The sequence below is a fragment of the Pelodiscus sinensis genome, chromosome 11 (genome assembly GCF_049634645.1).
Source record: "Pelodiscus sinensis isolate JC-2024 chromosome 11, ASM4963464v1, whole genome shotgun sequence".
Lineage (NCBI taxonomy): Eukaryota > Metazoa > Chordata > Testudines > Trionychidae > Pelodiscus > Pelodiscus sinensis.
Genome location: NC_134721.1, coordinates 6549008 through 6575088, shown reverse-complemented (window position 1 = coordinate 6575088; position 26081 = coordinate 6549008). Strand labels below are relative to the sequence as shown.

The 26081-nt window shown below is 47.5% G+C and overlaps 1 protein-coding gene and 1 long non-coding RNA gene across 2 annotated transcripts in view; one reads left to right on the top strand and one right to left on the bottom strand.

Annotated features, from left to right (window-relative positions):
* LOC112545276 (uncharacterized) overlaps positions 1-3556 on the bottom strand; it is a 96842-nt gene extending 93286 nt beyond the window's left edge. Inside the window, exon 1 of the long non-coding RNA XR_003088740.2 lies at positions 3437-3556. This is a non-coding gene — a long non-coding RNA (uncharacterized LOC112545276). The remainder of the gene's footprint in view (positions 1-3436) is intronic.
* Positions 3557-18208: 14652 nt separating this feature from the next.
* Positions 18209-26081, top strand: part of LRIG1 (leucine rich repeats and immunoglobulin like domains 1) — a 148090-nt gene continuing 140217 nt past the window's right edge. The window contains exon 1 of the mRNA XM_006120052.2: positions 18209-19134. Coding sequence (XP_006120114.2) covers positions 18929-19134 — 206 coding nt within the window. The 5' untranslated portion in view covers positions 18209-18928. The remainder of the gene's footprint in view (positions 19135-26081) is intronic.

Genomic DNA, 26081 nt, shown 5'->3' with positions numbered 1-26081 from the left:
ATTCAGCAGCCATCAAAGCTCGCAGTGATGAATGGATTTTTCCACCGCAGTACTGGATGTTATCACATTGGGCTATCTTCTGTTCAATTATGGATGATCACTTGAAGGCTATTGGTCACCTAACCCCAAATCTTTAAAACAGCTCTCTCAGCCTATGTAAGTTCGGGAGGCTCTCAGCCACCATGAGCTTGGTGGGCAATAAAAACAAAAGAGCAGCTTCTGTACTAGTGTTAGCCAAGCTAGTCAGATCATAGCACACACAGGTATGGCTACTCCTGCGTCAGGGAGATGTCATGTACCGTTCTGACCCACCTGTGGCCTGAACCTGTGACCTTTCTGACCAACTAGAGCAGGGATAGGAAACCTAAGGCCCGGGGGCTGGATGTAGCTTCCCTGAAGCTCAGGGTTCCCCCCTCCAGCATTGGGGAGCCTGTACTAGTGTCCAGTCCCCCTGCTTCTCATTTGTGGGGGGCCCCCAGCTGATTTTTCTGCAGGTCAGTGGCCCCCCAGCCCAAAAAAGGTTCCTCACCCCGACTTAGGGTCACACCAACAGGCTGCAGCAGGGCTGAGACTAGGTCATCTGGGTTCTAGTCCAAAGACTATCGAATGTTCATCATCTCCATTTCACCCTTGTAATTACCATCTAATGACTCATGATGCTGGCACAAAAAGCAGGATCCGGGTCTGTTAACCCTGCATCTGCTCCTGCTTATTCCCATGCGAAGTTGTAACCCTGTGTTGTCTCAGCTGCATGCTATGGAACTGAGTCAGGGCAGTGGTTTTCCAACAACGGGTTGTGACCCAGGACCGGGGGATGGAATGTCAGGCGCTGGGTCTCGTTGCTGCAGGGGGATCAGGTGAGCAGTGGGGGTGTTAAGGCAGCTTCCTGCCTGTCCTAGCGCCGCAGCCTGCGCTGTGCCCCAGAAGTGGCCAGCAACAGGATCACCTCCTAGAGGGCTCCATGCACTGCCCCTGCCCTGAGCACTAGCTCCGCACTCCCATTGGCTGGGAACCTGCTGCTGGCTACTTCTGGGGCACAGCAGAGTCTGCAGTGCCAGGAAAGGCAGGAAGCTGCCTTAGCACCCCCACTGCATCGGGAGCTGCTTGAGGTAACCCCTGTGCTCTTGGGCCTGGGAGGCTGGAGCCATGCGCCCTCCTCTGGTGCTGTGTGGCAGGGGAGGCTGGGGAGAGCTTGCACCTGCCCACTCCCCTCCCCATGGTTGGGGGGCATGGGTGCAGCATGCTACCCTACCTCCCCATGGAGAGCAGGAAGAGGGGGGAGCCTCAGCAGAAGGGGCGGGGCTAAAGGCTTGCTTCCCCCATCCTGCCTTCACCAACCACCCATGGAGAGCAAGTTTAACCCACACACCTAGGCTATGTCTACACTCGCGGCTTCTTACGCAAGTAATATGAAAATGAGGCTAAGCATTGAATATTGCCGAGCCTCATTTGCATAACTAATGAGCTGCCATTTTTGCAGAAGAGGCTTTTGCACCAGACGGAGCTGTCTACACTGCCCCTTCTTGCGCAAGGAAAGCCCTCTTGCGCAACGCCATTACACCTATTACTTGAGAAGAACGGCATTGCGCAAGAGGGCTTTCCTTGCGCAAGAAGGGGCAGTGTAGACAGCTCCGTCTTGCGCAAGAGCCTCTTCCGCAAAAATGGCAGCTCATTAGTTATGCAAATGAGGCTCGGCAATATTCCACGCTTAGCCTCATTTGCTTATTACTCGCGCAAGAAGCCGTGAGTGTAGACATAGCCCTAGTGTAGTTACCTTGCAGTGGCACCTAGACCACAGCAACAGTTAAGACCGAGACCTCTACTGCATAGGCTGGTAGCCAGCTGGCTTTTAGTTCAGAGGGTTGGGGCTCTATACTCAGCTTCAGAGTTCCCAGGTTCAAATCCACCCAGTGGCAGTTACATAAACATGGCTGGTGCTTGCAAGTGTTGAGCTGTAAGAGAAAAGTTGTCCACCAGCTCATTCCAAAGCCTGGGGGGTTCTAGTCACTGAAAAATAGTCCTTCCCCTTGTCTGCTCCACACGAGCCGCTCTCTCCAGAAGCATGCGAGTTGCTCATACACTGTATCTTTCTACTCAATTAAAATGGCATTGTCTTGAAAATCAGAAAGGCACTTATTACCAAGAGAGCTCAGGCTCCAGCATTCAATACACACACTGGTTTGAGTCTGTGCGGATTGATCGCCACCCTGTTAGAGTCTCATTTAGCCTTTTACTCGTTCAGTACCAAGCTGATAAGGCCCCAATCCTGAGCGGTGCGTGGTACAAGCATGCCCAGCTCCCGCTGAAGTTAGGGGGTGCTGAGCATGCCCAGTGCTTTGCAGGATTGGGCCCTCTAGCCAGGAGTAGGCTACCAGGCCTCCCTCCCAAAAGGGGAGGTTGAACTGGATTTTGTAGCCACTGCTGAAGTACCAGAAATAGCACTGCTCGGCCACAAGGCCTCAGGTTTAAAGATTTTACAGTGGCATCCCGACTGGCTTGTTTTGTTCATTGGTGGTACAAGGTGACTTTGCCAATAAGAATTTCCTTGCTTGGGTTTTTTTTTTTAAACCCTGGAGTTTGTAGCAAAATAAATCCATGCTGAATGTTTCCAACAAGCTGAAAATGTCACTGCACTTAAATCTACTCCGTATTGGAGAGAATTTCTGTCCATCTGTCTGTGTTCAAGAACGCCTCCTAAACAGTAAGAATTGGGACCACCAACTTGGGGGTGAAGCTTCCTCTTATCACAACTGAAAGCAAAGTCAGGGTTTGGTTGGGCCCAGACAGTGGGCTGTGCCTGGAATGGGACTGCGTCTCAGAAAACCCTACAGAAAGGAGACAGAATCACCAGGCAGATGAAAGGGGCTGGTTAGGGTCATGCCTCACTATCAGGGACTGCCCCAGCCCTGAGCCTCCCACCACCCAAGTACCCTTTAGGGAATGGGAGCGAGGGGGCATGTGGCAGTGCACCTGTTCATTCCCCCATTCCAGGTCTACAGACCACCCCACATGCTCCTCATTCCAGGTCTACAGACCACCCCACATGCTCCTTCTAGACTGTAGCCTGACCTCTAACCCAGAGGTCAACCAGAGTTAGTAATATAGAATCACTAGCTGGCCCTTTAAACCCAGGCCTTCTAGCCCACAAGCTTGAGTCCCTATACAAAGTAAATAGCTGGCCTTTTAAGGCAGGGTCCACAGACCTGTGACAACAAGTCATGACTAGGGGCTGCACCCCTGGTAGGGGGACCTGGGCCCACCCTACTCCATCAGGACCCAGTCCAAGGCCTTGTGAGTGGCAGGAGAACTCACCACTCCCTTGGCAGGGAATCCATCTGAAACATGCCAAAGATCCCAGGGCAGGAGAGGCAGCTCCTGTCCCCCTCCTTGGGCCACTTCCTACCTGACCCAGCAGGATAGCATCCCATGTGCTCACCAGGTCCACTACTTCCCTGGGGGCTGCTTCTCCCTCATAGACTGCCAGGAAGACATCCAAACTGGCACTCAAGTCTCTGCTGTCTTCCCTCTGCTCAGCTGGCCAGTGTTGGTCAGGCTCCCCCCTCTGAGGTCCTTCCTCTCCAGCAGTCCACCCAGACTGAGCTTTTATACCTGGGCTGCAGTCTGAGCATGCCCAGCAGAGTCATGGGGGCAGGGCTTCTTCAGCCAGGTGGGCCTCATTAGGCTCAGCCTTCAGAGTGCAGGGCTGATACACCCTGTCACAGGGCTGACGCTCCAGCCCTGTGATTCATATGGGAACATTGCTGGTTGTTCCCTTTCATCAGGGAGTGAGGGGAAAGTGCACAGTTTGCTGCATTCCTCAACCTCGCTGCAGAGCCCAGGGCCAGATGAACCCGGACCTGCCCCAGCCAGGGCACACGCACCCCTCCCCCGGCTGTGCCCACTGGATCTGCAACAGCCATGGAAAAGCACTTCTCACCTTGCCCCAAGCTACTGCGGTGAGATGTGGCTGGGGTTGTCCTCCCCCACGCCCTGGGACAGCCTGCTCTCTGAACCCTTCATCCCCAGCCCCACCCCACAGCAACGATTCAAGTGAAGCTTGTCCCTTTTCATTTTTTTTCCAAACAACAAAAATTAACTGAATGAAGGACCTGAGTAAACCATGGGTAAATCTTCTAATATAACTAGAGAGAGTCATCTGTCTGAAAAAGAGCTGCCTGGAACCAAGAAATATTCTCGTTTGGAACCATCTCTCTTCTGAAGCCAACATAGACCCATCTGAGCAGATTGGCTTTTATATCCATTATAACTTTTTATAGTGTTTCTCCTATGGGGGCAGCTAGCTCATGCTTTCCCTATGGCTGGATTCCAACTTCTTCGCTCACCCTTCACGATTTTGCCGAGCATATTCCTTTTGGGTAAAGAGCTCCAGGCTCCCATCTCAGCCCAGAGGTGAAAGCAATTGAAGTTACACAATATAATTATAGTTATTACACTGTGTAATAGATGCCTTCATAGCATAATACCTAGGAACTGATGTTAATGGGACTCATCTGTCCCTAAGACTCATGGCTATAGTTTTGCTTTTGTAGCCAAAATTTTAACACGGGACTGATTTGAAAGCTTAGAGCTGAGCAAGCAATTTATACCTGCCAGCTCTCTGGAACTGGCCAGCTCTTCACACCTATTCCATATGTTTGGAAATCTGGGGACGGGCCAAGTCTCCTTCAGATTTTGAACCCTTGAAGTTTTGGCTGGTGCCATTGGAGAAATGAACCGCTCTCTAGGAGCTGCGACTCAGCTCTGCTGGATTTGTGTCTGTGGTTGGACTTCAGGGTTGTCTCCACTTAAAATGCTTCAGCCCCACAGCTGTGCCACATGTGTAACCATGACCTACCCCGATGGGAGGGGTTCTCCCATTGGCACAGGTAATCCGCCTCCCAAAGGGACAGTAGGTAGCTGTCTGCTGGGTTCCACTCACCACAGTGGCGCCTCCTGCTGGCCAGCCTGGGGATTCACTCTGCCAGTTAGTACACCCTCCTCAGTTGGTGCCTCTCTTGTCATCCTCCCACCCTGCAGGTCCACCTTGCTCCAGGAACTGGAGCATCCTCAAACATCTGTGTTTCTAGTTTCCCAAAGTCCTTTTATGGAAAGAGTCTCAGGCAGTCTTCTCCTGCACTGCCCTAAGGGTGCCACTTCTCCAGTGGCCAGTAGGGGAACGCATGGCCAGCCTCTCCTCTGGGCTGCAGCCCAGGGACCCACAGCTCTTGGGTCTCCCCTCTCAGCCCTCACTGCTCCTTCCCTGGCCTGCTTCCTGCTTTGCCTGCTCTCGCTTCTTCTCTAGTGTACCCGTGCAACCCAACTTCCTCTTCCCTTCCTGCAGTCTTGTCTCTTCCCAGATCCTAGGCTTCAAGAACCCACCTATTCCGGCCCCCCTGAGCCTCCTTTAATCAACTCCCTGCTTGCTTTGGAGACAATCCCCTCCTCCCAGGATGTCTCACCAATGGGTCTTCAGGGGAGCTCACATTTTTTATCACGCTACAAGCTGATTAAGGCAATTGGGCGTGATCTGTGGCGGTCACTGTGCCTACACAGCGGGGGGGGGGAGGTCCCTGGAAGAGCTTGTCGATGTGTCTGGAAAGGGAGCAGGACTCCTCCCTGTACATCTCCATACAGCTCCCATAGAGGAACCCTTCCATCCTTCTCACAAGGTTTCTGGGGCGGTGGCCTTTCTTCGTCCTCCTTTCCGTGCCAAGCCAGTAGTAAGTGGTCTGGCATCCTTGCAGCATAAGCTCCAGGCTTCTAGCCACGTTCCGCCACCATCCACTCCCTGCACGAATAATTCGGAGAAGACTGATACCGCATACAGATACCTGGATGAAGCAGGGAAAGCGATTCGCTGGTGCTCTGCGGTAAACCTTCTTTTGCTCCTCCCCAAGCCTGGCTTGAGCCCCGCTGCCACCATGCCCGGACCCCCTCCCCCTTCTATCCGCTTGCTCCTGTGGGAAAGGAAAGTTGCATCCTGCCGGCAAACAGGGAGGGTGTCAAACTCACGAGAATTCTACCCTGCACTCATACCACCTCCTGGACCCTGCACGCCAATCTCCTACCCCAGGTCACCACCCAAACCCTCTGCACCCTCCTCTCCCCTGCCCCAGGTCACAATCCCCTCCTTCACGCAAACTCCCGCTCAGACTTCACACCCCCTCCTGCACCCCAGTCTCCCACCCCAAGCTCCCTTGTACAGCCAACCTCCATCCCAGACCCTGCACCTCCTTGAGCGAGGCCCTAACCACTTAACAAAATCTTGGAGTAGCCCCCCCACATCAAAAATGATTGCCTGCCTCTGCAGTAGATGCTGAATACAGCTGAATTTTTCACATCCCTGTGGCTAGCTCGACCTAAGTTTTAGGTGTCAAACTGCAACTCCACACCCTCCTGTGCTTGAAGAGTTGCCCCAAGTATCACATTTGCCTGGGATAGCTTATAAGCTCTTCAGGGCAATGATTCTGTCATGTGGGTGCTTTGCTGTGAAAGCCCCGTGTCACTCACCATGCGGTCTAGCAACTTTTAAGGACTATGACCTTGACCAGGTTCCTTGATGCTAATTGTCCAGGGATGGACCTTTCTAGGTGAATCAACACAACTCCCTTCCCAATGCACATGTGCTCCCTAACACAGATCACTGCCTTTATAAATGCACGGAACAATTTAAATGTGATCTTGTTGGTCTGTTTTTAGAACTTGTGACTTAATTCAAGATACACAGTAGATGCTGCCAGAGCCAGCAGCAGGTGGGAGAAAAAGAGGCAAGAGAGCTTCTTTTTGGAGATAAGATTGTGGTGGCACCTGGTTCAATTCCGTGTGTGAACAACTTGACCTCTATGACCCAGGTCTCCTTCTGTGCATGGGGGTAACACTTCCATTCTCTCCTCACTTCGCCGTGACAAGAGCCCTGTGTAGCCCGAAAGCTTGTCTCTTTGGGTATGTCTACACAGCAAAGTTATTTCGAGCCCATCGGCGAGCCCTGCCAATGACCAATATTACATCACCCACCCTGTCTCACCACTATCCTGGGACCAACACAGCTGCAACTCTGCAAACGCACTTTGTCTTACCTGTTTAGATTTGAAGCTGGACAGGGCTCCCCTCATACTACATGCTTGTGCAGTACCTAGCAAAATGGGATCATGATCTAAGCTAGGCCCCTCGTCACTATTGTGAAATCAAGAAAGTGCAACTCAGCTATACAAAGAATTGCAATTAAATTCCTCAGTAGGGCACAATTGCCCAGGAAAGAATAAGAACCACCTAAAAATGGAGGCATGTCTTTGCTAAAGTGGTAATAATGGCACTTTATCCCAAACAATATAAAATATGGATTACAATTAAATTTTCTAGTGGCAAAATGCTCTACAATTGAAAACGCAGACGCCCGAGTGAGGCAATTAGAATAATTGCAGTGTGCTAATTATAGTTTGATGGATTCTGCGTGCTGACACCAATTATCTTGCAAGCGCACACTTTCTGAACAGAGTCCAAACCCATAAAAAGACACTGATATAATAAGCAGTAGCCTCCTCGTTGGCGTGGTTTCTCATTTTCCCCCCCCTAAACAAATCCTTTGTAAGATGTAATTAGGTTTAACAGGGTTTTAGGAAGAGATACCCTTTGTATTCGGTACTCAAACTCGTGAGCAAACTGCTTGCATCAAACATTGGGAAAGAAAAAGCCCAGGATCTTGAGGGTGACCTAAGAAAATTTGGCCTTTCTTTCCTCTGGACTATTGGAAGCGAGTTGTGCTCAGGGCAGCCGCCAGCCTCCGCGGGCCCCTGGGCAAGGTGTGGGTGGGGTGGCTCCATGCTCCTGGAAGGGGTGGGCCTCGGAAGGAAGGGGCGGGGCTGGAGCAGCCAACCCTCCACGCCCGCCGGAGCACAGCATGACGCCCCAGTCCTCACAGCTGTATGGAGCACGGATCACTCCAGCGGCTAGTTAAAGGACCCAGGGCCTCAGCTGCCACCACTACTGCACTAACCGTAGCCAGGAGACATGGGCCCCTTTGAATTGCTGGGTTTCGGGGCAACTGCTCCATTTCCCCCCCATTGGCAGACCTGGATGTGCTAAATAAATCAAAGCAGCAGGTCCATGCAGCATGCTCCACATTAACACTGAAGTCAAAGGCGCAGCATTTTTGAAGAATGCTTTGGTTCTATGTGGCCTCACACTTTGGCCTACAGAAGTGTTCACACTAGGTTGAATATGTTCTAGTTCACACTTACATCACCCTCTTTAAAAAGGACTAAGAGCAACTCTACGCTACAAAATTACGTCAACCTCTGTTAAGCTGACGTACGGCCTCCACCGTAATGAAATTGCTTTTGCGTGTCCGCACCATGCTCTTTGTGTTGGTGGTGCACATCCACACGAGCAGTACTTTCACTGATTTAATGCTTGCGTGGGACATTGTGGGGTGGCTTCTGAAAGGCAGCAACAGTTGATGTACGCAACACAATGTCAACACTGAGTCATCCTGACTACATCAGTTATGTGCTACGCCTCTCACAGTGGTGGAGTGATTAAGGCAATGAAGTGGACAAGCTACAGCAACAGGAGCTGCATTTCAGTGTAGACACTTAGGCCATGTCTTCTCTAAACAGAAGAGACTAAACAGAAGATCGACGCTACCACGATCGATCTTCCAGAGTTTGATTTAGCGAGTCTAGTTATGACTCACTAAATCAAACTCAGAGGGCAAGCCCGACAGCACCAGTAATCCTGCTCCTGTGAGGAGTAAGGGAAACCAATGGGAGCATTTGCTACCATTAGCCTCCCGCTGTGAGGACAGCGAGAAAACTTGAATTAAGGTACGTCAACCCCAACTATGTAATTAACATAGCTGGAGTTACGTATCTTGATTCGACCTTCCCCTTTAGTGTAGACCTGGCCTTACAAAATAGATGTAAGCTTCTAAAGACTGAACTATCTCTACAGTGTAGATCAGGTCTTAGTTAACATTAGGTACATTTTAGTTCATGCCTACCGTACCCACGTGGGAGAATTACAGAACAGCAAGCTGGTGCCTGCCAAAGTTCACAGGACCATTATGGGAACTGTCGGGCCCTGTGGACAAGTCCTTAGTTAAGTACCTAAATCAGAAGTTAAAGCCAGCAGAGGATTTTCAAAAGCATTCAGTAATTTTGGTTGCCCGGCCTGACTTTCAAAAGCGCAGGGCTGAAAATTACTCTCATTTACAAAGAATCTGACCTTGGCTTACAAAACCCCGCAAGCCACTTAGAAATGCAGGCCCAGAAGCCTAACTTTACACTCACGCTTTTTAAAATCTTGGCCATGTATTTTTTGCACACTCTCAATATTCATTGTAATGAAGCTACTCTACTTTCCCTTCTCCAGCTTCTCTGGCAAGATCCCTCCCTGTGCTATGCACTGCTTGTGTTTATCTCAAAGAAAAGTACGTGCAAATGATTAGAAAGGACTAAAACCCAAATCTGGCTCCCTCCCCCTTTTTCTCCAGCACTCCTTTTTGCATGAAACCGGACCTACCCCTGCTTTGGTTTGCATAACAAAAGCCTAGCCAACAAGGTTTTATCTAAACAAAAGCCCCTGTCTAGAAATAATGCCTATTGATTCCTCCCAGAGAGATTTAGGGGCTAGTCTGCACAATATATGCAGTGTCTGCAATGAAAGGTCAGCTTGGCATCAAAGCCTGAAAACAAAAAGCCCTCGCTCTGTAGCAGTGAGTGGTGTGTCTGAAGCTCCTAGAGTCAGCTTGATCTAGGGAGAGGCACAGGATTGAAAACACAATTAGAAGCCAAGTACTCTTGAGATCTTCCTCTGACTGTGACACACACAGGGCAAGTCACGTCACCGCTCAGTGACTCAGTTTCCCCATCTCTAAAACAAGGCTCAGATCTCCACACAGGCAAGTTTTAAGGATGTTAGCAGTCAAAGCCTTGTTCAATTAGTGTACCAATGAGCACCCTACATCAGAATGGCCACAATGGGTAAGACCAGTTCTCCATCTAGCCCAGTAGCATCCAACAATGGCCAATGTTAGGAGCCTTAGAGAGAATGAACAGAACAAGTAATCATCAAGTGATCTGTCTCCCTAACACTCATTCCCAGCTTCCTGCATTATTCTTGCCCATCCTGGCTAATAGCCATTAATGGACATATTCTCCATGAATTTATCTAGTTCTTTTTTAAACTCTATTACAGTCTTGGCCTTCAAAACATCCTCTGGCAAGGAGTTCCACAGGTTGACTGTGTATTGTGTGAAGAAATACTTCCTTTTGAATGTTGTAAATCTGCTGCCTATTAATTTCATTTGGGCTTCATCTACACTGCCAGTTTTGCCAGCAGTGAGTAAGCCAATGAGGTGCAGATTAGCATATCGCCATACCTCATTTGCATAGTTTATGCACACCATTTTTGCCTCTCCTGGAGAGGCATAAGGATCTTGCAGAAAACAGGGTTTTTGCACCCAAAAAAAAGTCTCACTACTTTTTTTCCACAAAAACCCTTTGAGCAAAAACGGCATGCATAAATTATGCAAATGAGATACGGGGATATGCTAATTTGTGCCTCATTTGCATACTCACTGCCGGCAAAACCAGCAGTGTAGACGAAGCCCAAATGAAATTAATAGGCAGCAGATTTACAACACTCAAAAGGAAGTATTTCTTCACACAATGCACAGTCAACCTGTGGAACTCCTTGCCAGAGGATGTTTTGAAGGCCAAGTGAAGTGTTCCCTGTCAGCTGAGTGCTTGAGTGATGGCTCAGGAGATATTCAAATGCTGCCCAGCTGCTTAGCAGAATGCCCACAGCTAGGCTGTGTGTATCTATTTGTGGTGCACAGTCGCACATGCATTGGTGCACCTAAAATTTTATTCTGCACATGGATGAAAAAATCTGCACATGGATGGAAAAGATTAGAGAGAAAATTGTTGGTGACCTCCCTGTTCTTGTGTTAAGAGAAGGACTCAATAACACCTCCTTACCCCAGCATCCTAATAATCCCATTTTCAAGGTCATCCAACCTACCTACCCCACCTGGGTAATGGCAAGAGTTACTTCAGACTATGGTCCTGTGCACAGGGTAGGACTTGCTTGTGGTCCAGTTCCATGGGCTACAAAACATAGCTCAGTGCAGGAGACTTGGGAACCATCTTCCACTCCCAGGGAGCAGCCTGGTTTGCAAGAGATTGCTAGTCTCCATGTCACTTTCACCTCCTCAAAACCATTGTTTCTTTGAAGGGAGGGAGGAACAGCTACCCAATGGATCCCACCGCCAGCCCCTTTCCTTCTCTCCTGGGATGGCTTTTAGAATGAAGCTAGGAGCGATACACCACCAAACAGTTCCTCTGCCAGTATTTTAATCAAGGGACCCATCTCACCTCCATTTCACCTCCTCTGGGTGTCCTCTAAGGAGGATGGCAGGGGGACCAAAGAACTCTAGCCATTAGTTCTCCCACTGAAAGTGTTCTCAGTAACTTATCCCAAAGGGGGCAGAGGCTGCCCCTCAGTTGACAAATACAGCCCCTCTCATGCTGCCTTTGGATCCCATGCAGCGCCCCATAGGCATGTACAGGACTGGAACGATTTATATTTATTCAAACGTGATCATGAAAACAGGATTTTTATTTTTTTTTTGGCTCTACAACCCGGTTGCTGTGGGGCTGGGAGGGACACACCACACAAGCTCAACAGCTGTTTGAGGGAGGGTCTGTGTTAGCTGTGTGTACCACTAACAGCAGTGCACACGAGTATTCATTACTCAGTTTTAATGGCCTTTCCCTGTATCACAACGGGGCGATAAACCTGTCAAGAAGGATCAGCTGATATTCTGCAATGCTCGACAGAGTCTTTGCAAAATGTTATATGTGTAAAAATGTTGTGTGTGTGCGTGTTGTATTGCACTCTAAGAGTATGCTCCAGTACATTAGCACGAGGGTCTGTATCTTTCTCTTTTCAGGTGTACATACATTTAAGCCTGTGAAGCTGCATAGAGTCCAGAGGGGTGGTCAGAAATACCATAGAATTACAGAATACGGGAGAGCCTTGTGATTCATGGAATTGCTATTCATGGCTCCACAGATTTGTGGATCTCCTGTGGCCTGGGTGGGGGGTGAGAGGCTGGGAGCCACGGAGAACTCACCACAGCTGCCAGGAGCCATGGTGAGTTCCTCTCCACTGCCAGCCCTCGTGGTGAGTTTGGGAACTGTGGGGAGTTCGCTGTGGGGACAAGGGGTCACAGCTCCCAGTATTCATTAATTTCGCCATTCGCAGAAGATGTGGGAAATGTCCTGTACTGGACACAAGTGTGGTTACTACATAGAGAACATGCAGCCAGCAGGAAGGCAAACATTTCCTCCTGCATTCTACCTCCCCACCAGATTCTGAGGATAAACTCTTCCATAGATCTGCATTGGCGTTTAGGGCTATTAATTGTATATTCATGTGCATATGCCCCCTGCCAAAAATGAGCAAGACAGACACCTTATGGTTACAGCGAGCTGGAGTTTGGAGTAGAAGAAACTGCTGCCACTTACAAGAATATACCATTGTAATACTTTGGAAGTGTATTCAAACATCTGCTTGGGGACCCCTTCCAAGCTCTATCTATTGTTGTTGATTTGATACAGCGCAACAACGGAGAGAAACATTTATTAGTGGTGTAACAGGAGTATGGTAAAACAAAGGACATCACTCCCAGGAGAGCAAGGGTTTCGGCTGGTATCTGAAATGCAGATTTCGGTCCATTTCTCAGTGCCCTGAGTGGGCTGTCAGATAAAATGCACTTGGACACGTGGAGAAATGCAACAGGCAGAATTAAGAAACAAGAAAATAGGGAAACAAAAAGGCAGGAGAAGAAGAAAAATGACTCGCTGCTGGCCTCATCTTCCAAACACCAGAGAACTACCTCAGACATGTGCCCACATGCCAGCAATGGATAGCATTGACTGGCATCACTACAGTCCTACTTTGTGGAAGAAGTGTGGCCTAGAGGCTCAGGCATTGTGGGAGGACTCACCAGATCTGTGTTCATGTCTCAAGATCTGTAGGTAAGTATATTGAGGTCTTGTGTTAAAAAATTAATGGATGTTGCAGTGCTCAAAACATCTGGGGGAAAAATCCAGCCTTTAATGTCAGTGCCTTGGTTCTTCTCCTTTAAAGAATAGATTATAATGCTTCCTTTCCCCTGCCTTTTGTCTCTAAGACATTTGAGAGGGAACATCTTTTACTAGATGTCTGTTTTGCACCAAGGGCTCTGATCTCACTTGAGATTCTGGAGCTACTGCGATACGAATAAAAATAGACAGTTTGTGACATCAGTTCCATCCTGCTGTAGCTACTTTCTCCATAAAGCCCAAATAGGTGATCTCCCCCTTTCTAAGATTGTCTAAGGCTAGCCATATTGATTGAGATCTAGGGAAAGGGGTCCAGGTTTGTCATTATGTTTAATATTTCCGATACAAGTGGTAGATAGGAGGACATGACCGAGTCTGCCTTCAATACACAGGGACCATGGCAATTCTCCATTACGCAAAAGAAGTTACAGCTGTGATAATTCCTAGTCCCACAAGTAGAGCTGGGGCAGATCCCGGCCCTACAATTCTTTTCCCAAAGCAAGAGATACTTCGTGGCACCTGAAAGGGAAAATACAACCTCTGTCAGGCCAAGTCCTTGATACTTTAAGAGTTGGCGTAAAAACATCTATAAAGTACCCAGTGCTTCAGGCTGTTACTGCAGCAGCAGCCTTTCAAGAGCAGAGAACAGATTTTCCTCCATGGAACAGCAACAATCCCCTTTACTGGCACTGCCCCGTATATACACGGCAACAAAGTGCCTTGACCCTTCCCTTGAGGTCATAAAAATTCCAGTGGGTCCAAGTGTTCCTCCTTCATACGTGAATGTGGGTAAAACAAGAGGAATGATCCTGCACCCATTGAAGTGCCATTGACTTTAATGGTGCAGCATTAAATGCCAAGGAAACTGGGAGTCTGTAAGATCTGTTATTAGCTGTCACAAGGACTACATTTTATAAGAAATGTTGTGTCCGTTTTCCCATCACTCTGACTCATGAACACTGGTGCTGAAGGAAGGTATGTTCATGTTTGCCCCTGTCATGTGTGAAAAGTAAACCTGAAAAGTGGAAAATTCATTTTGAAAGTTAAGAAAAATAACCACAAGGGGTTTATTATTTATGTATTTACTTATTATAGTGTACCAAGTTCCTCTTCTCGCACCACTCAAATCAGTGTGAATGTTTCCGGAGGGCGTGATTTTCAGAAGTGTCAAGAACTCACAGCTCCAGCTAAAATCCGTGAGAGATGCCCGTGCTGAGCACCTGTGAAAATCAGACCCCTCGTGTCCGAATATGCAGCAACTCTACTAACAAATGAACAAAAGCTTCAGGGGGTAGCCGCGTTAGTCTGCACCAGGAAAAACTTAAAAAACAACAAATAGTCTGTTAACACTTTATAGACTAACAAAACATGTAGATGGTATCCTGAGCTTTCGTGGGCCCATCCCACTTCTTCAGAGGATCCGAGTGTTGTGCAAAATGGTGAATTTATGTGAGTACAAATTAAAAAAAAAAAGTTCACAAAAGCCCATGCTGGTTCATTCCTAGGAATAAACCATCTTGTTAGTCTTTAAAGTGCTACATAGTCCTGTATTTTGTTTCAGCTACACCAGACTAACACGGCTACATTTCTATCACATTCCTAGGAATGACGGTTTAAAGTGCTCTACCTGAATCTTCTAACCTATAGAGCAGAAATGTGACAACTGCACAATGCCCCATTGTTTCAGTTCCATGGGCTACATGGAGAAATTGCATGTGTAGGCTGTACAACTAGGGCAGATAAAGATGATGGAATCCTGCCCACAAAGAAAACAATCGCCCATGGTTCACAGCCAAAGGTTCCTCATTCCAACTGAGCAGGTATACAATGTAGCACCTTTTCACAAGGACAAAACCAGAGAATTTGCTGTTGTTTTTGGACAGGTAGCAGCGATGACTGTGTGTGAGCCATAGGTAAAATAACAGAGATTGCTTGACGGGTAACCAATGTCTTGACACAGAATGGAGTAGCTTGACATTGCACCTATAAGCCATCAAGCCTATGTTAGCAAAGCACAGACATGTCTAAGTGAGAAAAGTGTATGTTTTCCTTTGAGTCTATCAGCTGTTAGTGTGTTGTCATTTAGCCTCATATAATCCTCCCTTGAGTGTTGACATGACTATTCTCTCCAAGTACTCTCAGACCAATCAGCAAGATGTTGTCAGTTTGGGCAAACTTCCATAAATGGGTATAGAGAGTAGACATGACTTCATGTTCCTCACTAGACTGGGGGCAGTGCCAAAACACCGGCTCCCCTTTCTACTGACACGGTAGAGTGAGATTTTCAGATTTTGACTCATGTGCTTTGCACTTCATGGCAAGCAAACCACAAAATCTGTAGTGTCAGTGCCTGTGACCAAAGCTGGAGAGTTCGGCTATTTTGTTGAACGGGGCTGTTAGCAGATTTGCCACCACGCACAAATTCTTTTCCCGCAGACCTGCTGTTTCATCAAAAAACGTTGACGCTGAAACAGCAACATTTCAAGTGGCAGCATTTTTATGTGGCCGTGGCAACCTTTAGGAACAAATCTGGATAAAGAAATGTGCCCCTACTTTATGTAAAAAACATAACAGGTGTCTCTTAGAAGATAAACAGGCCATTTAAACTTTATTTCGGAATAGTGCCCAATCCAATTAAATTGATGGAGTGCCTGCAATGCTGTCATTGACTCAGAGCATGTTCAAGGGGCTTCAACCACAGCAGGGGTGGGGAACCTTTTTTGGGCCAGGAAGGATGCTGACCCACAGAAAAATCAATCAGAGGCTGCATGCAAGTGAGAAGAAAAAACACCCCCAAACCAGAAAACATAAACCAACAAAACCCCAAACCCTCACTACGTGGCCCCTGACTGAGAAGCAGAAAGACATTCCCTGCATTTTTCTTGCACAGCAGAGCCTAGGTGGGTCCAGGCTAAGTGATTTTGTGTGCTCCAGCCCCCCAGGATGGGGCTGGAGTACCAGTGCATGCTCCCAAATGCAGAGGGGGAGCCCTGAGCCTCAGGGGCCACATCCAAGCAAGCTGGGGGGGGGGGGAGGGAGAGAGGGGCACATACATCTGGCCCCTGGTCCTTAGGTTCCCCACCCCTGCCATACAGATTTGGTTGCAGGACTGAGGCATGGAAGTCAATGGAAGCAGGGTCAGACCCATATTAGCTGCTCCTCTCCCTAAAGATAAATCCATCTCTTCACACAGCTCTAGTTGCAGGATCTGGGCCAATGTAAGTCGTTCTAGTGTACCTGCCTCACCTGCTGTGTTGAGAAGGCAGAGAGCTGCCTTCCAACTGATCCCAGTGTATGAGCCTGATCCAAAGCCTACTAAGGCAAGACTATTTGTTGTTTTTCTGCTGACTTCAATGAGCTTTGGATCAGGCCCTAAATGCATGTGTAGAAGTGTATTGCTGCATTTATCAGCACTTTTGTAACATTTGTGTAACCACTGTCTAATGGGTCCTGATTTGACTGAGTTTGGAATGCAGGCTCTTTGTCACATGTTACGCATTAGGCATGGGCTCCCTTTCTGTCTGTATCCAGCTGGCTTCTCTTGCCTTATACCCAGAGCATACACTCTCAGGACTGGGCCATCTTTTCAGTCTGTTTTTACAGCCCTTTGTAAAATAGTTCAGTGCCTGACAAGGAATTCCGAGCACTTCTTATTATTGATTTTACTATTACCTATATGCATATACTAGGTATAGCAAAAATACACATGCTAAAGCATCTCCAAGTATTGTCTTCAAAAAGTCTCTGAGGGGTAGCCGTGTTAGTCTGGAACTTTAAAAACTAGAAGTCCTGTGGCACTTTAGGGTTCGTCTAGACAGCAGGGCTTAACTCAAAATAGCTTATTTCAAAATTGGGAGCGTCTACACAGCACTTATTTCAAAATAGAGCACTCTTCCTCCGACTTCCCTTACTCCTCGTACAATGAGGGTTACAGGAGTCGGTGTAAGAAGTCGTCCAGCTTGACAGTATTTCAACATTATTTCGAAATAGCAGCCTGCTGTGTAGATGCGGACTAAGTTATTTCGAAATAATGTTTCTGCGTAGACATACCCTACGAGACTAACATATACATATGTCCGCCCTCGCTGTAAGTCCAAGATACATTCAGAAAAACTTATAGTGAAACAACTTAAAGTGGGGATTTTTTCCCCTGCAGTTAAGTTCCATTTGCACAAATTGGTGGGTTTTTTGAAATTTTTTGTGTGCAACTTAAGAGTGAGGTATAGGAGGACTTTTAAGTAACGCATGAGCTCCTAAAAGCATCAACGACTTTAGTGGGGAACAGATGTATACTGGGGAGACTTATAGTGGGGATAGTATCATGAGTTTTTGTAGGTAAACTCACTTTATTAGATGAGCTTGTCTTTAAAGTTCAGTGAACATTGGTTTAGGAAACAGATAGTTCTTTGCTCTTCTCCGTAGAATGGGGAATAAAAAACTTACCCATATTTGCCAGGTATTTTTTATACCTATGCTAAAATAGCTTATATATATGCAAAATATATAGTATGTTTAATTCATTCTAAGACTTTATATTCATTATATTATACAGGAGAGGAACTAAGGATGCCGTGATAGAAATGTAGCCGTGTTAGTCTGGTATAGCTGAAACAAAAAAACAGGACTATGTAGCACTTTAAAGACTAACAAGATGGTTTATTAGGTGATGAGCTTTCGTGGGCCAGACCCACTTCCTCAGATCAAATAGTGGAAGAAAATAGTCACAACCATGTTTTTGAGAAACCTAGTTGGTTTGAGGTTGGGCTTTGCAAAACCACAGTAAGTTGGGAGGCTGGTTCGCTTTCATGTTTCTTGAGTAGTGAGAATGTGTCAAGAAAGAAAGAAAGAAAATCTGGCTCTCCCTTTATCTCAGCTGCCCCTTTAAGAGGCGGTGGTAGTGGTGGGAGTCTCCAGTCCAGCTTTCACACCTTGGGTGGGAAAGGGAGGCGGGACCTCTCACCTCTGATTGACGGGCTGCCAACATCAATGGAACGCTGTGTATCCAAACCGGGGGGCCGGCTGTCCAATCCAGCGGCGCGCGGGCGCGCTCTAGAACGCCGGGCGGCCAATGGGAGCGGCGGAGAGGGGGGGCATGTTGCAATGCCTCCAACGTGGGTTTGAGAGGCGCTCGCGGCGCTGGAAAGCGATCGCGGCGGCCCAGGGGAGGCTCGCGGCGAGGCAGCGCGGGTCCCGGGAGCGCACGCGGGGAAAGCTGCAGGCGCTCGGCGGAGGAGGCGCTCGGGCAGCGGAGGAGGAGCGCGCGGGTCGCCCCCGCACGGGCAGGGCAGGCGGCGATGCAGCCCCCGGCGGCGGCTGAGCGGCAGCGGGACTGAGCCCGGCGGCGAGAGGGGGACGAGGCTCGGCCGCAGCAGGGCGCTGGGCTCTGGCCGACCCGCGGGGCTGGTGCCGTGGCCCGACGATTCTTTTGCCGGCGGAGGTGCCTGGAGCTCCGCACCGGACGCTCGTGGGGCGAAGCCAGCGCTCCGGGGCGAGGAGGGCGCTGACGGGAGCCGTCCCGGGGGCGCCCCGGGGGTTGCAGTGACTCCAGGCGGGGGGTGCCCCCGTGCCCGGCCGCCTCCCTTCCCCAGCAGCCGTCGCAGCGGGTGGGCCCCCGGCCCCAGCGAGTGCGGATCACGCCGGACCCCGGCAGGACTTGTGCAGCGTCTGCGATGGTGCAACTGGTGGCGCGGGGCGCCTAGAGCAGCGGGCCGGCGCCGCGGGAGTCCGGTTCGCGGGACGCGCTCCGCCTGCCCCCCCGGGACTGGCCTGACCGCCGCGTTGCTTTCTGCCGTGCCGGGGCCCCCGGGGCCGGAGACAAGATGGCGCGGCCGGGCGCGGGAAGGATGGGGCCCCCGCGGCTGCCCTCGCCTTGTGTGACTGTCCTGCTGCTTGCCCTGCTGGCCCCCGCGGCCGGGGCCGAGCTGCGCTGCGCCTCCCGCTGCACTTGCACCGGGCAGCTGCTGGACTGCAGCCAGCTGGGGCTGACGGAGGTGCCCCGGGACCTCCCCACCTGGCCCGTCTACGTGTAAGTCTGGGGCGCTCCCTGGTGGGGGGCGGGTCCCCCTCCCAAGCTTTCCTGGTGCTTTTCTTGTGTGGCCAAGGGGAGGGGGCGTCATAATTGTCCATGGGGTCCTGTAGCACCCTAGAGACTAGCCAGGACACAGATATAGCCGCATGGGCTTGCGTGGGCAAAGCCCACGTGGGTTGTGCCCGCCAACACCTATGCTGCTCTGTTTTATGCATGTTAATCTCCAAGGTGCCACAGGACCACTCCTTGTGTTTTTTTTAAGTTACAGACTAACACCGCTCCCCCTCTGATAACTTTCTCTCTTTCTGCAGAGTCTGACTTGTCTCCCTCCCTTCCCCCAGTTTCCTGCTCTTTTGCCCTGTCTGCAGGTGATGAATTCATGGGTGCTGCTTTTCCCTTCAAACCTTCTGCACCCTCGCAGTCAAGGGGGAGTTTGGCCTCAGACTTGAGCGGGAGCAGGATCGGGCCCGATCCTGCCAAGATGCTGAGTACCTCCTTGAGAGCTCACTAGCAGTCGAGGGTTTGGGGACCTCCTTAGGCAGTCAGTCATCACAGGATCAAGCCCTTTACACTTCCCAGTTCGGTCCTAGCTCCCCCACCTCTTCAGGCCCCGAATCTCTAAGCAGTTACCCGTTTGGTGGCTCCCTTGAAGTTGAGGCGTGAGGGTCAGCACATGCCTAATGGCAGGGTCAGTGTCTTAGTGCTACGCTGACACTTCATGCCAGTGACGAATAATAATAATCGTAGAAATTGTTGTCAGCCCTTGACCGAAGCCCCTTTTTTCTTATCTAGTCATTGTAGTTGGGTGCAGCATGGTAGCTGTAGCCATCCCAGGATTTAGAGAGACACGATGTGTAGGTAATGTGTTTTATTGGACCAACTTCTGTTAGAGATCCATGACTTCTCCCACCCCCAGAAGCTTGTCTCTCTCACCAATAGAAGTTGGTCCAATACTTTGTAGTATTTGGGAATCTGAGACATTTCAGTTGATGGTTGTATAACCACTTAAGGCCCGGAAGAAAACTTACTTAGTTAACAATAGATTCCTTTTAGTCCATGTGCTTATTGCTTTTTTTTTTCTGTATTGTCACGGGACTGGTTTTGGAAAAAGGGAGCACACAGTCTATCTTTGTGTTGATTTAAGAACTCTCCTGAGTTCCCACAGAGTGGTCAGCGGCATTTCCTACACGTCGGACTGTGAAGGTGTTAAGGATAACAGAAGTAACTGTTGTAAAAATGACACAACACTATAAAGGCAAAGGAGAATAAGTTTGGGAAGGGATAGTTTAGTTGAGAGACTTTGCACTGCATGAAGGGGAGAGCGGTAATCTGACTAGGCCATATGGTTTTGAGCTCACTGATTTTTTTTTTTTAAGCTGTTAGTGGTATGCTCGTTTTTTTTTTTTTTTTTTTATATTTTTTTTTTTCTTCTAGTTTAATGGCACAGGCCTTCCCACCATATACATTTGAAATTGCCTCTTGCGCTTTTTTCCCTCACAGTGTTAAGTTACTTGACTGATCTCATGTTTCTCCCTCATTCAAAATGAAAATTGAAGAGAGGACAGAGAAAGAAAAAATTGCTGTGTAAGTTCTCTATTTGAGGTGTACTTAGGCTGAGAAGGGTTTTACTTATTATCTGAATTGCTCCCTCTTCATGTAGCTATAGTTTTAATCCTGGATGAAAAAGGGTGAGAGGGATTTTTGTAAACACTATGATCTGGTGCAGATGAAGGCCAAATTTTCTAACTTGGGTGCTAAACTTAGGTACCTGATCCATATTCAGGCACCTCAATAAATGGCCTGATTTTCAAAAGTGTTGGACACCCACAAGCTCTTTTCATCATTTCTGCAAATCAGACCACTTATTGGCATGTGCAAATATGGTCTAGGTGCCTACATTCAGGTATTCAGCTTAGAAAAGTTCAGCTGAAGTTTTTATAGTGTAACGCTTAACCAGAATGCAGAAGAACCTAAATACATCTTTACTTCAAAAAGGCCAGATCACTGTTAAGGCTATGTAACTAGAGAGAGAACATTGATACTTTTGCCATTGGGACTTCTAGGTATCTGAACAGTTGTATACATTGTGTATATATATAATACTTATGGTGACAGCTGTCTTGGATATCTACCAGGAAAGAAAATGATTGCTGATATTTTGTGGAGGCCATTCAGTTTGTACTGAAGTAGAACTATTTTTCATTTTTGGGTTTCTCATTATGCATTTGTGAGCTATTGTCATGCTACCTGTTTTATATGAGATTATTTGAAGCTACTCTGAATTACCCTGGTCTTACTGAGTGCAGACTTTGGCCCTTTATTTTCAAAAGCAAAATAACTCCTCAGTTACACCTGTTACTCAGTGTGCAGTTGTACAGTGAAGAGTTCTGAGAGTTTCTAATCTCCTGGGGATTCTGAAATTATGCTCATGTTTCTTTTTAAACAAGACAGTGACTTGCCCAACAATTGTATTAACTCATCTTAATTGAATTTACTCATTGTTTTAGCCTAGGAGTGTCATTTGTATGGAGAAGATTTTTATGTGGCTCGAGTTCTGTTTAAATTTTATTGATGAAGTAATCACACATAATCGCACATATTAATCCACTGCTTCATATTTGTTGATGAGTAATCTTTTCACCATTTACACAAAATCTGATTGGTCAGTTCAACTAAGTCTTCGGTTAATTTTGAATTTACAGTTGGAATTTAGCAATGACTTTTGTAGTGAATAACGCATCATTTTTGTTCACTGTCCTGTAAAATGTGAAGAGGCTGAGAAACTTAGATGCAGCACATGCTTTGCTGTCAAAGTTTTTTGTTGTTTCTAATGAAGGGCTTGTCTCCATTATAAGGTGGATTGATGCTGCATCAATTGATCTACTTACTGGTGGTTGATTTATCTCACCTGCTTAGATGCAATAAGTCGACCTCCGAGTGCTCTGCCATCGACTCTGCTACTCCACCAGGACGAGAAAAGTAGCTGGAGTTGATGGGAGAGCAGCTTCTGCCGGCCTTTAGATCAACGGCAGGGTGGGAGGCAGTGTAGACTAGGCTTAAAAGAATATGTATGTATGTATGTATGTATTTATTTGACTTTGTAACAAAAAACCAAGCCACCTATTTCTTTTCTTTTAGAATTTATATGATGGGTGCTTCTAGCATAGTACAAGCAAATAATAAAGAAAGCTCAGTCCTAAAGTACGAGTTAATTATCAGCCAGTATTTAATCTATATTTGATTTCTTCTTTAAAATAGCATGGAATGCTGGGAACAGTAATTGTCATATACAAAGGTACTACCTCATTTCTATACAGAGGAGGATTTTTAAAAGCATATAAAAGTTTTGGGAGCATGAATCTTACGGGCTTTCAGTGACGCCTGGTTCTTAAATCCATATAGCTGCCTTTGGAGCTATCCTTCCAAAAGTTTACTCTTTGTTTAGCCACAGGCACCAATTAGTGCTTGGAGTTCATTGCTACTGCATTGCAGATACATTTATAACAGTTTAAACAAATAGCCTGGCAGGGTCCACTTGTCATAGTTCTGAAACCAACTTTTTTAAGTTGTGTATTTGCTCAATAGGACTGTCAATGTTGAGGAAAAATGCATTGGCATCATTTGATTGTGCTGTTGTTTATGTTGCCATTAGCTGCTATAGTATTAAGAATTTTTGTTCAAAAGCAATAACTGAATTGAAGAAGAGCAATAAACGGTGGTCACTTAAAGTCAATGTAATATGGTACAGATGACTGTTTAAAAACTGGGCAGTGAAGTTTTGTGCATGAGAGAGAACGTGGTCCTCTCGTATCGCAAGTTGTGTGTTGAGCTTCTAACTAGGAACAGCAATTGAGCCCAGAGGAAGTTGAAACCGTTCTGCATAACCCAGGCAGTCTGTTTAATAAACCACATCACTGAGCCACCATGCAAGCCTTGCAATGAACCAGCCGCAGCTTAGAAAAGTTCAGCATCTCTGGAAGGAGGTGAAAAAAATCTCAGTGCACTGAGTGATCGATTTGATATCTCTGCATGCCGGTGTTTTTGCTTTGAAGCCTCTCGAGCTGGTTAGACATCAAAAGACGGGAAATAAGTCTGATTTACATTAGAATATTATCTGTGGCACAAACTTCAGCGCTGAGCTTGGGAACAAAAAGCTTCATGCTCAGGAACGCCAGGTGCAAAGCTCTGAGGACATCAGAATGATTTTGGAGATTCAGCAAAGCTTTATGGTCATTAAAACAAAGTGCTCTCCTGTTTTTTCTTATTTTTTTTCTTATTTTTAAGAGTGGTAAAGAGCCAATTATCTTTTACTTATTTATGAAAAAAATAGTTTTTCCTCTTTATGAAGGTCTAGGGATGTAAGCCACTAGTCAAGTGGTCTTATTGAGTAGTAGAGTTGGTACTTGACTACGCCCGCTCCTTGCTGCTTCTATCAGAGTGGGGGGAGCAGGAGCTAGTGTAGGGAATAGCCAGTTCTCCCCAGCACCATCTTGGGAAGGGAGGGAATGCGGGGCGGGGGGGGGGAGAGGCAAGGAAGGTAGAGGCACAGCACGGGGCCAAGCATGAACCAGGAATCAGCTGATTGCTGGCTTGTGCCTGGTCTCCTGCTGCACCTCAGCCTTTTAAATGTCATAAGAGCCAGGCAGCTCTTAGTCCAGGCTCGCACCATCCGGGGGAACTAGCTTGGCTCTTGCTACATTTGAACTGCAGAGCCACAGCGGGCAGAGTGAGGCCCCTCCCCACTTATCAGTAGTCAATGGAAATTCCATCGGCTACTCGATTAGTTGCTTATCTGCATTTTACCATCCTTAGTTGGGTCCTGTTTTTTAGTTACAGTAAGACTCTGAAAATGCCTCTTAAAGTGTGTGTAAATCTTGCTGCCGGAATGGGTTTAAAGAAGTCCTGAGTATACATGCAAATCTTCCTTATTTAAATGGAAATATTGGCACATTTATGATGAACATAAATGAAAATGGCCATAAGAACTAGGGATGTGAATGGTTAACCGATGAGTATCACCCTTTCCATGTGAGGCTTACCGGTTACGGCTAGCTGGTGGCTCAGCTGAGCCAGAGTAGCCTGCTCTGTTATATAATCCCGGGGGGCAGGGCAGGCAGCCAGTGTGCTCTGACTCCATTCCTGGGGGGCTCCCTGCTACTCTGTGATGCTGCCTCTGATAGAGGATATGAATTCTGTGCATGTCCAGTGGTTCAGAATCCCCCAGGGGTAGTTTATAGATCAGAACATCATAACCCAGCGGACTTGGTAGCTTGAGCCATTACAGCTACATCAGTATGTCTGTGATCTAGAATACAGGTGCATGTAGAATCCAACAATCCACCTCTTCCTCTCTCCTGTCTTGAATGTGTCAGTGGAACACTATGGCTGTGGCTCAGTGTTAAGAATGAAATTCAGCATTGCCGTTTGTAGTAGGAAGAGTGCCTGCATTACAGACATGGTATTAGGGATGTGAATGGGTAATGTTAAGTTTAACTGATTAAGCAGGATACTGAGGGCTGCTCCTGGGCGTGGGTTAACTGGTTACTGTAAGTATCACCCAGTAAGGGTGATGCTTAGGAGGTGACCAGTTAACCCGTTACCCATTGACATCCCTAGATCTAACCAACACATACAAGATGATAGGTGATAACTAGCCACGTCAGAGAACAGTCATTAGCTATGTCTGAAGGACAGTACTAACTTTTTTGTATTGGGGAATAAAGATGTATTTCAGAGGGAGTATCTTTGTCTGGCCTAGAGAGGAACGGAAAATCCTGCCATTAACTCCATTGTTAGTCAGGTAGAGTCTGTAGGCTTTTAGTGCTGTGCTTTGTTGCCAATAAACCTGACTGGGTGCCTTTGTCCCGTAATGGATTTTGTGGTCCTTGCTCAGTTCACTTGAGGTCTGCTGTGCCAACTGTCTGCATGGAGCTGGGGTAGCATACCAAGGGAATACACACATGCAGCCAAACATCTGTCAACAGTTATCCACATGATTGTCCACTTACGCCTTGAGTAGCCAGAGGTGGATGAATGTTACGTGCGTAGCCAGGAGCAAAGCTTTAAGGGGTGTCAGTTCGGTTGCAATCCGTAGCACTGTTAGTTTAGGCCAGTTGAAGATTTTCATGAACTTCAGGAGTTTTAAAATCCAAATGACGTAAATGCATATTGTAAATTCAAGTTCATATTTTTAAAATGCTCCAATTTTGAGCTACAGCACAGAGTCGTGTCCTGGTGAGTCTAGGTTTAAGGGAACTCTGTTTTGGATCTTTTTTGTCTTGTTTATAACTGTTTAAATATCGTATGCAAGGACGAGAGTAACAAAAGTTTAATTTTTTTTCAGAGGTGCCCAGGTGTCTCATTTTCAGACATGACACAGGGGCTTAGGAGCCTACATTTCATTGAAAACCAATGGGATGTAGGAACATAAGTGTTTGAGTCACTTAGGGCCAGATTTTTAAAGGTAGTTGGGTTCCTAAAGATGGGATTTTCAAAACATGTGGCTCCCTGAAGTCAAAGGTACAAGCATGTGCATCTCATACAGCATGGAGTGATCCTGTTCAAGTCAATAGGCTCTTAAGCACACACAGTCCTTGTTGAATTGCACATTAATATGCATGGATCCTGAGCAACCTCTTTGAAGTGCTTGCTGTAGGTTGTGGTTGAAGGAGATGAGTGCTGCGTGTGTGTTGTATTTGCTTTCTGGACTTCAGTGGCACTCAAGTAAGATTGTGTCTCCTTTGGACATGTGAAGAAAGCCTGGGGAGGAGAGGAGACAGATCCTAGCGAGTCTCGCCTCCTGTGTCTAATTTCTGTCCTTGCTGAAATAATGCAACAAAGATTAAGGAATTCTAGGGCTCGTTTGGGCCCAGCCCTTAGGCAGCTGTATGGGGGGGGGGGGTGTCAGAGTAGGCAATAAGGAACTCTGTGTTCCCCATCCCCTT